We start from the raw sequence: 10,915 nt of genomic DNA, 5'->3' as shown, positions 1-10,915 counted from the left end.
TCCAATCCTAGGTCGGCGAAGGCCGAATGGAAGATAATGTTGCTGGAGCTCCCATTGTCAACTAGTATTCGCTTGACCAAGCAGTTTGCTATGGTAAGTGAGATGACAAGGGCGTCGTGGTGAGGAGCAAGGACCTTCTCCTGCTCCCTTGCAGTGAAGCTGATCTCATCTGTTCCGAGGAGCAGGCGCTTAGGACCCTCGGCTTCTTGGCCGTTCCTGGCATTGCGAGTACTTCTCGTGGCAGCGGCACTACTGATTCCGCTTACTTCCGATCCGCCTGAGATGACATGGATCACCTGGTCTTGCTGTGGTGGCAATGCGGGAGCTGCTTCAGTAGGAAGACAGGGACCTTCCTTATTTAGAAAGTTCTTGGCCTTATCTCAGAGGAACTCCCTTAGGTAGCCTTTCTTGAGAAGCTCGGCGACTTCCATATTCAAGGCTATACAATCTTCTGTAGTGTGACCAAGATCACTATGGAACTCGCACCACCGTTTGGGGTTTCGATTAGCCTCTGCGGCCTTCATCTTAGGAGGCCACTTGACTTGAGGACCCATTTGTCGTTGGACACCGATCAGTTCCGATTTCGATATTGCAAGATGAGAGTGATACTACGACTTTTCAAGGGTCCAATCAAATGTTGTAGTATTTAAGATGTCAATCCATTCCTAGATGATCTCAATGCAAAGAGAATGCAAGTCTATACTTAAGCTAAGTGCAATCCAATAAGTGAGATGGTTTTGATTATAAACTAAGGCTATACTAGAAATGCAATAAAAGAGTGAACTTTCTTTTCAATATGAAGCAAGGAGGACTCATGGGGCTAGGCATTTGATTTTGGGTGATGTAGATCCAATCTAGAGGTGGCAAGCTATCAATCAAACATTTTCCTTATGCCTAAACACTAAGCTAAACAAGCTCTATCTCCAAATGCATGTTCTTTTGCTAACATATCTCAAGCATCTAATCTCTTAGGTTGAATAATATGAAAGCAAACATGGAGAACAAGTCTAATAGCAATCTTAACTCCCTTAGCAACTAATCTCTTAGGTAAAGCAAGCTAAAAGCATTGAAGAGTTGGTTCAGACATTTCATCATACACCTTGTGGGCAGGAAATGCCTAAGGATCTATTTTGATATGGTTAAGATCAAAATAGCATTGAGAACCCTCAACAAGCAAGGAAACAAGTAAATCTAACACTAAACACCTTAGATCTTCACTAATCACCTTTAATCACCCTAGCCCATGAATCCAAAAGGAGTCTACTCACTAATCTTCATGATTAACCTTAAACCCATGGTTGATTTAAGAGAAATCATGTTGAGAAGCAAGTTTAAACCAATAATCACAAAGAAATAAGAAGAAAAGAAACTAAAGATTCAATCTTTCTTTAAGGTTTCAATGTGTTCTTCGAGAGAAAAGAAGATCAGTCCCAACTTTGGGATACAAGAGTATTTTATACATAACTTGAAAAACCTAGAAACATCATTAAAAATTACTAAAATGTCCCTGGGGTCAATTAGGCTTCAACCAATAGGAAAAGAGGGTGAAAAACGGTCTGGGGTCGAGCTACAGATCCAACCCGATCCACTCTACCCAGTCTGCTCTCTCTTGCCCAGCTTTGTCTTTTCCGACCGGGTACCTCACCCCGGTCCAGTCTCCCCGGTCTGCTCTCTCTTCTTTCCCGACCGGGTACCTTTACCCGGTCCATCTGTCCCAACCGTCCATCATGATTTCTCCCGACCGGGTGACTGTACCCGGTCCATCCTTCCCGGTCCGCGCTCGTCTCCACTTCCCAACCGGGTTAAGCTTCCCGGTCCATCCATCCCGGCCAGACCATCCTTCTTATGGGTTCATGCTTCATTCTTCACCACTTCTTGGGTCTTTAAACTCCCAAACACTTCAAATCACACCATAGGACGCTCCAACACCTGATAAAGACAAATGAATGCAAAATGGACCTAAAGGTGCCTAATGCCTAACTTATATGATCAAAATGCACAAGATATGATGCTAAAAACATGTAAATATGCAAGACATCAACTCCCCCACACTAGACCTTTACTTGTCCTCAAGTAAACTTTTCAAAACACAAGGAGGGAAGACTCACAACCAAAAGAAGCTCTTCTTAGTTCTCAACCTAACAACCTATCACAATCATGCCAAATAGCAATGAGCAAAGACTTTTTCCATCTCTAACTTCTCTAGGCCTATCATAACTCTTTTGCACCTTTACTCCTCATCATCATGTTTCCACAAACCACAAATCTACTAACTCTCTAACAATCAACAAGTAACTCAATAGAAATCTTGCTCATGGTCAAATGGTCCAAGTCATTTGGTTTGGTAAGGTAAAAGGGTCAAAGTGTAAAGTCAAACAAGATAAGATAGCATATATTTTTGGGTGGTTAACTCTCAAAATAAGTAGCTTTAACATTGCACATAATATATCTAAGAAAGGGATCAATTCATGCATTCAATGCTCAATCTCCATTGTTCTACCCTTTTCCTAAATAATCATAACTAAGAACTTATCCCCAATGTCAACCCAACTCACATCACTCACCAAAAGACATTTTAAGATACTCAAAGGTAATTTCTCACTTAGAACTCTTTCTTTTTGAAGTCTACAAGGGATTTTCATATTTTAAACACTTCTAAACTCTCACTAACTTTGCTAGCCCCCTTATTTCATTCATTTTTTCTTTTTCTTTTTTTTTTTCCTTTTTTTTAATACATGGGGGCCAAGACATTATTATATATTAGAGCTAGAATCCTTCTCTGCCATCCCTATAAGACATATTGAATAACTTTCTCTAGAGTTCTAGGGATCTATTTTTTTATAACCAATGAGTCTATCTTCTCTTCCTTAACCAAATCTCATTCCCCAATATCAAACTTACAACACTCACCTCCCCATCCTAAGAGCTAGATAATAGAGTGCCTAATCTAGCAAGAATTGATACTAAGCATTGTCGTTCCCAATACTCTCAACATTATGCACATGTAAAGCTTTCCAAAAAGGCCCCACTCAACAATCAATGAAGGCTTGAAAGAAAGGTGGGGATTAAGGGGATGGAGTGCCACTTGAGTCTGTCAAAAGAGATTGGTAAAATGGATGGGACAACTCAAGTGTGTATAGCCATGACCTAGTACACAAGGGACCATATGCAAGAGACACTAAGTCTAAATGTGATAGGAGTTAGCTTCAAAGAGAGAGTTTCAAACATTCTAATGAGTTTCAAGAAGAGTTTTCAAGGCTCAAAGTCTACAAGCTCTCTAAAGTATGCTCAAGCTACTTGCCATGATTACAAATGTTATCAATTTAAGAACTTAGCATGAGCTTCTTTACAAGGTTGATATAATCCTAATGCATGAATGCAACCTATATGCTTCTAGACTCAATCTTAAAGATGCAAATGATGCAACTACATGATCTTTTGAAATTTTTTTTAATGCAAAAATGTATGTACAATGCAATGCATGAGACTCAAAATCATCAAAGCAAACATGATCAAATACTTGGTACCTCCCCCACACTTAAATCACACAGTCTCTGTGTGAGTAAGGGAGAGATACCCAAAGGAAAATAATATGCAAAAATAAACTTGCATGTACAAGATTAAGGTGAAGGAGTACCTCTGATGGATTGTTGGAAGAGCAGTGTGGTGCAAGGAGTAGTGTCTGGTCGCCTTCCTCTCAACCCAAGGGCTCTTATTCAGAACATACTACTGATATGTACATGGATAGACATGGGACTTCCTCCCAAGTGAGCTTGTTTTAAGTCTCTAGCTTGACTTTCCTTCCTTTAGCTAGTGAAAAGGAGAGTCCTTTCCACCTTCAAGAGTGATGGTGAGGACGTGGGAGAGAAGCTCTTGAAGCTTGATTGGATCATCTTGGAGGTTAGGAGTGATGATGGTCCTTGCACTTGAGAATGGCTTAGACCTTCCCTTGCACTTGATCTTGTACTCAATAGCTCCATCCTTGAGCTTCATTGGGTGGAGAGTGAGGGTGTGAGGAGTCTTCTCAAGAGGTGGAGGGTGAGATTCCTTTACAATCTTCTTCTTGCCATGAGAGGCCTTTGTGGCTTCACTCACCTCCTCCTTTTGAGCACTGTCTAAGTGCTCATCACACTTTTCCTTAGGGGACTCTTCACCAAGAACCTCTTTCTAAATACCACTCAGCTCAGCCTTTGTCTTCTCAATGGAGGATGATCCACAAGTTATTGTGCCACAATACTCAGTTTTCAACTTAGGTGATTGAAGAGGGTAGGAAACAACTTTGTTCACATTTAGGAGTGTGACTTTGTTGTTGGCAAAGTCTATGCAAGCTCCCACTGTTGTGAGGAATGGAGTGCCAAAGATCAATGGGACTCTCTTCCCAGTTGCCATCTTCAAAACAGTGAGGTCTATAGGGATGGTGCATGCTCCAAGCTTCAAAGGGAAATCCTTGATGATACCAATTGGGGTTTTAGAAGAAGAATCCCCAAATTGGAGCTTAGATGTGTCTTGTAGCATGTGTTCAATCCCTAGACTCTTCATCACCTCAAGTGAGATCACATTCACACTTGCACCAGAATCCACTAGAGCATCATCAAAGTTAAGCTTTCCAATGGAGCAAGGCAAAGTGAACATCCCTTGGTGTCCTAGTTTAGGGAGGGACTTGGGTGGGATGGGTGGATCAAACTTGAGTGTAGAGATGTCCAGGAGCTCTGCTACTTCAGCTTGGTGGTCTAGAATGTCCTTGATGAGCATCATCTGGACATGAGCAGCTTGCATGTTGTGAATCTCTGGAAGCCTTACTCCAATATCATTCAAGTATTTTCTGAATTTGGAGACCACCTTCTTTTGAGCTTTGGTGAGGAATCTCTCTGGAAAAGGGAGCTTGTCATAGGGGGATAGCTCAACCTCAGTGTCTTCCTGCTTCACCACATTCAGCCTCTGATCAGATCTTCTCTCAACTGGTTTCTCAGCCGTGTGCTCTCTGCTCTTCTCAACCTTTGCTGCAACTATCATGTCAGCTTCTTGCAAAATTTTGGACTCAGCTGTTGCAACAACCACATGCTCAACCTGTTCAATTTCAGTTCCAAACACCAATCTTTCAATCTCATCTACCTCTCTATTGTAGGTGGCGACCTGAGAAGTGTCACTAGAGAGGAGAACATTGCAATGTTCCCTTGGGTTTGCCTCTGCTTTCCCTGGTAGAGTTCCCATAGTCTGCTTGGAGAATGAAGGCATTGAAGCAACCTGGCTCTCTAAAGCTTTGACGTGAGAGGCAAGTTGCATGTACTTGTTGTTGAGGTCAGAATAAGTTCCATCAATCTTGGCATGAACAGCCTTGAACTCATCTCCAATGTCCTTAGCAAATTTCCCTTGAGTTTCTAGGATTTGTTTGAACATATATTCCATGGTTGAACTTGGAACTTGAGCTTGAGAAGAGCTTCTGTTTGCTTGAGTAGGGTGGTTGCTTTGATAACCACCTTGTTGGTTGTTGTAGAGGGGCTTTTTCTGGTGGTTGTTTTGGTATTGAAAGTTGGGCTCTTTCCTATACCAAGTTCCATTGTTGTTGATAAAGCACACCTCTTCCTGTCCTTCCAAGCCATCAGTCTTCTTGATCTCAGCAACCTGCTTTTGTTATTGTTCCCCAACTGATTTCATCTGATCCAGCTTAGCTTTGTTGGCAAGAAGTAGGTCCAGGTTCTCTTCCAAAGACTTGAGCTCTTTCTTGGTCTGCTGATCATCACTTCTGTTGACTCTATCATGATCCTCACTGTATACTCAGTCACTCTTGGCCATGTTCTCTATCAGCTCCTCCGCATCCACCTCGTTTCTGCCCAAGAAGAATCCATTGCTGGCTGTATCAAGTCTGTTTCTGCACTGTGGTATAGCTCCCCTGTTGAAGGTACTCAACAAGCTCTCTCTAGAGAAGCCATGGTGTGGGCAATGAGCTTGGTAGCCTTTGAACCTCTCCCATGCTTCACTGAAACTTTCTAAGTTCCTCTGCTGAAACCCAGAGATCTCATCCCTGATCTTAGCTGTCCTGGAGATGGAGAAGAACTTGTCTAGAAAGGCTTCCTTGCACTCATCCCAAGTAGTGATAGAGTCGCTTGGGAGAGACTTCTCCCACTGTCTTGCCTTGTCTCCCAGAGAGAAAGGGAAGAGCCTGAGCTTCAAAGCATCTTCTGACACTCCATTGGTCTTGGACAAACCACAGTAGCTATCAACCTATGACCATAGATGTGAGGTTGATCATAGGCCCCAATGGCTCTAGCTTGGCGTGGAGGGTGTTGTGGCTGGCGCTGAGGTCTAAGGTTGGCAGCTCCTTGACCAATACCAGCTTGAGCAGCTTCATGTTGAGGTAGGTTCTCCATATCAAACCCCAATCTCTGCAAGTAAACCTGTTGCTCTTCTTCTCTTTTCTTTCTTACTAACTCTCTCTCAAGTGCAGCTATGTCTTCAACTCTTGGAACAAGGCTTGATGAACCTATGCTCCTCAACTTCATACACCTGAAATGCACCAAGCTTTGCAGAGAGATAATCAATATTACAAACAGCAATAATTAAAATGACTTAGTATCAAGCAAGTGACCAAATCTCAATGTCAAAATCAAACTAGGATTGGCAACGGCGCCAATTTGATACTAAGACTTTTCAAGGGTCCAATCAAATGTTGTAGTATTTAAGATGTCAATCCATTCCTAGATGATCTCAATGCAAAGAGAATGCAAGTCTATACTTAAGCTAAGTGCAATCCAATAAGTGAGATGGTTTTGATTATAAACTAAGGCTATACTAGAAATGCAATAAAAGAGTGAACTTTCTTTTCAATATGAAGCAAGGAGGACTCATGGGGCTAGGCATTTGATCTTGGGTGATGTAGATCCAATCTAGAGGTGGCAAGCTATCAATCAAACATTTTCCTTATGCCTACACACTAAGTTAAACAAGCTTTATCTCTAGATGCATGTTCTTTTGCTAACATATCTTAAGCATCTAATCTCTTAGGTTGAATAATATGAAGGAAAACATGGAGAACAAGTCTAATAGCAATCTTAACTCCTTCATCATACACCTTGTGGGCAGGAAATGCCTAAGGATCTATTTTGATATGGTTAAGATCAAAATAGCATTGAGAACCCTCAACAAGCAAGGAAACAAGTAAATCTAACACTAAACACCTTAGATCTTCACTAATCACCTTTAATCACCCTAGCCCGTGAATCCAAAAGGAGTCTACTCACTAATCTTCATGATTAACCTTAAACCCATGGTTGATTTAAGAGAAATCATGTTGAGAATCAAGTTTAAACCAATAATCACAAAGAAATAAGAAGAAAAAAAATAAGATCATTCCCAACTTTGGAATACAAGAGTATTTATACATAACTTGGAAAACCTAGAAACATCGTTAAAAATTACTAAAAGGTCCCTGGGGTCAATTATCGCTATAGCGACCAAGCTCACCAGACCCGTCGCAGCGAGGGCTTCGAGTTGATATCTTGATCGTTTTCTGGGTACTCACGGTTTGAGAGAACGGCCTCTTTGAAGTTTCAAGGCAAATTCCTTAAAATCTTGTTTTAAGACAACAATTCTTTAAAACAACGATTTCTTAATCAACGATTTAAGAAATCAACGATTTCTTAAAACAACGATTTCTTAATCAACGACTTAAGAAATCAACGATTTCTTAATCAACGACTTAGGAAATCAATGATTTCTTAATCAACGACTTAAGAAATCAACGATTTAGGAAAGTAACCATTTCTTAAATCAACGGAACAATGTTATCAAAGGTCCAAACATCCGCAAACAAACATACTAAGAGCATTGTAGCTTCGCAATGGTTTCGGACGCTTGGACAACAGATCTCAGTCCACGGCACAAACCCGATCGCAATGGCGATCGGGTCACGAACAAGAGCTCGGTTGATATAGCGAACGGATCACGAGACCACGCTCGGTCGCTATAGCGACCGAGCTTCGATTACAGCTCGGTCGCTATAGCGACCGCTCCAAACAGAGCTCGGTCGCTATAGCGACCGAGCTGCGGACAAAGTTCGGTCGCTATAGCGATCGAGCGTTCGTATATCGATCATTTTTCGAAACGTCCGAAGTCTTCCGAAACGACGATACGACGTAAAACTATGCATTCTCGACTATCCGTATAGCCGTTCTCCGCAACTCGCGACTATCCGTTTCTTGATCTCTCGATCAAATGGAATCGTCCGTTCGGTTTACGATAAAACTGCGGAAAATTAACCTTATCGGAGAAATCGTAAAAACGTCTCAAATCAAAAATACTGCCCAAGGGGGTCCTAAACTTGATTCGAGGCCCACTTACGATTTCTTAAAAACCCATAAACCTTAGGACGGTTTATGCTTGGAGGATAAGCATCAGTTTCCGCGGATAAATGGAAACTTTCCGCAGATTATCATGAAGATCGGAAAAATAGAATATTCCCATTTTTTTGACTATGACGGCTTAAGGGCAAAAGGGGGAAGCGTAAACCGACCTAGGAGGGAGTATATAAGGAGTTCAAGGCGAGAGGCATAGAGGCATCACTTTTTCCAGAGCAACCTAGCACTTAGAGCATTTTAGGCAACTTTCCGTTTTTGTTTTTCGAGCTGCGACTCAATTAGGTTTAGCCACCTTCGGGTATTAGAACTAGGATCTCGCCGACAGCTCGTGTAGCTGAAGCACGTTACCTTGTTGTTGTTACGCTCATACGCAGATTCGGAATAAAATCCTTCTTGCTCTCTTTTTACGATTTTTATTTTATTTTCTCGTTATTGTCGTGTTCTTATTGCTTGACGTGGGGTTTCTCAGAAATCCGGGACCTTCTGGGAAATTAGGGTTTTTCCTAGTTTCCTTATTTATACGAAATATTGACGGTGCGAATTTCGGTTCCCACAGTTTGGCGCTAGAAGGAGGGGGTACAGATCAATCTTACTCACGACCAGCTCACGCTCAACCAGACATGACTAACGACGATTCAGCGAACTTGCAAACTCCTCTAAACAGAGCACCCAATGACGTCTTGAACACTCCAGCAGCGGATGTTTCCGCGGCCAACGCACCTGCTAACGCCGCGTTGCTCGACTAGTTCAAGAAGCTGCTTTCCGCCTACGAAAACAGGTCGGAAGAGCAGGATAAACTCCTTGGAACCCTTACCAAACAGGTTCAAACCCTAACGGCCGGGTCCCGCGCAGTCTTCCCTCGCGGAGCCACAAAACTCCGCGGCAGGAGACTCGAGTTCGCGACCCCACACGATAGGCCTGGAACTTCGCAGGAACGTCCTTCCGGACAAAATCCTAGCGAAACATCCCCTTTCGAGAAAGGCAACTCAGAAAACCCTCCGCACTACGCAAACGCCGTAGTGTTCAATAAAATCGAAAACTTAGTCGTGACCTTCCGTCACAGGAAGAGCACTAAATCGAGCTCGTGATTTTTTTCCTCCAAACACAAAGGGCAACGATAAAATCTTTCCAACCCCGTGAAAATTTTCTTATTACCGAGTTGAAGAAAAGTAAAACTCGCTCCCCCTATAACTGCGGAAAACCCCTAGGTTACTCGCAGAAAGTTAAACTCAAAAACATGCTCGGTTGCTATAGCGAGCCAAGCTCGGTCGTTATAGCGACCCAGCCTCAAGAGGAGTTCTCCTCTGCGTTCTCCTTTGAATCCTCTTCGAAACGCTTTTCGTTTCGTCTCAATCGGAGTTTCCGTTGAGATTTTACGACGAAAACAAGTTGGACTCGTCTTGGCTACCTCCCACTCGCTATAGCGACCGAGATGAAATCCACACTCGCTATAGCGACCTGTCAGTCCTCAAAGGAGTCCTCTTTTGTGTTCTCCTTTGATTCCTCTTCGAAACGCTTTCGTTTTGTCTCAATCGGAGTTTCCATTGAGATTTTACGACGAAAACAAGTTGGACTCGTCTTGGCTCCCTTCCACTCGCTATAGCGATTGAGACACATCCTCACTCGCTATAGCGACCTGTCAGGCCTCAAAGGAGCCCTCCTTTGTTCTCTCCTTTGATTCCTCTTCGAAACGCTTTTCGTTTCGTCTCAATCGGAGTTTCCGTTGAGATTTTACGACGAAAACAAGTGGGACTCGTCTCGGCTTGCTGTCACTCGCTGGCGCCGGGCGGCCAGACCGATGTCACGGTCCTAGGCGCCGGGGTGCAGGTCGATCAGCGAGTGCGGCCGATTCCTCGTGAAACCATCCCGACACTAGTCCAATCACGTACTCTGCATCCTCGCTCGAAGCCACGTAATGCAAATTCTTAAAACCGTGAATCTAAAACCCCCATTTCATTCGGTGAGAACAATCGCGAAAGTTACGGAAAAAACGCGGAAGTTCTAAATAACGAATGGATTGCAATTCATCGTATAAAACAATTACGGTTATTCTAAAACACCAATCATCTTAACTATACGAGGAATAGGAATTCATTCGGAAGACCGATACCATTACCGTACTTCTTCCAAACAACTCTTCCGAGCAACTCCCGTTGTGAATGTGGTTTGTCTCGATTCTGTCCCGACCTGCTCCCCATCCTTCTCAACCAGTTTCGAAAAAATGGGGTGATTTCTATAAAATCACTCGAAACTTAAAACGGTTAACGAAGACTAAACAAAGCCAAAACGAGAGATCATATCCCTCACTGCTAAGATGTTTTCTGACACCTAGGATTTCGGTCGTTGCGGACTCTCGGCTGTTGTCTACTAAGCTTACTTTCGAAAAACTACTCAAAACTCCTTCTGGTCAATCCTACGGAAACGAGAAAGTTTATGATTAAGTTTAGTCCCCAAAATTACGCCTCACCGCAGCAAGGATTTCTGATATTAAGTTCGATAACATTTTACGGAACACTTTTCGTAAAATAATACTCGACAATATTTCACGAGAAGGATTTTGT

The 10,915-nt window shown here is 42.7% G+C and overlaps 1 protein-coding gene and 1 non-coding gene across 2 annotated transcripts; one reads left to right on the top strand and one right to left on the bottom strand.

Moving 5' to 3' along the window:
- Positions 1-3,810: 3,810 nt before the first annotated feature.
- Positions 3,811-5,406, bottom strand: LOC108831084 (uncharacterized). Its single transcript, XM_018604649.1, has 2 exons — positions 4,176-5,406; positions 3,811-4,115 (listed from the first exon to the last, which is right to left on the bottom strand). Exons 1-2 carry the CDS (start codon positions 5,404-5,406, stop codon positions 3,811-3,813), a joined length of 1,536 nt encoding a protein of 511 aa, XP_018460151.1.
- A 517-nt stretch (positions 5,407-5,923) lies between these two features.
- On the top strand, positions 5,924-6,030 carry LOC130497175 (small nucleolar RNA R71). Its single transcript, XR_008936186.1, has one exon. It is a non-coding gene; the product is annotated as a small nucleolar RNA R71 (small nucleolar RNA).
- Positions 6,031-10,915: the final 4,885 nt, after the last annotated feature.

The sequence above is a fragment of the Raphanus sativus genome, chromosome 6 (genome assembly GCF_000801105.2).
Source record: "Raphanus sativus cultivar WK10039 chromosome 6, ASM80110v3, whole genome shotgun sequence".
In the NCBI taxonomy this organism is placed as follows: Eukaryota; Viridiplantae; Streptophyta; class Magnoliopsida; order Brassicales; family Brassicaceae; genus Raphanus; species Raphanus sativus.
This window is presented reverse-complemented; position numbering and strand designations above follow the sequence as displayed.

What these genes read in the sequence shown, in the direction of transcription:
- LOC108831084 (XM_018604649.1), bottom strand. Translation starts at nt 5,406, where the DNA reads ATGGAATATATGTTCAAACAAATCCTAGAAACTCAAGGGAAATTTGCT. An exon ending in GACAAAGGCTGAGCTGAGTG is followed by an intron (nt 4,116 to 4,175) that starts GTATTTAGAAAG and finishes ATGAGCACTTAG; the next exon opens with ACAGTGCTCAAAAGGAGGAG.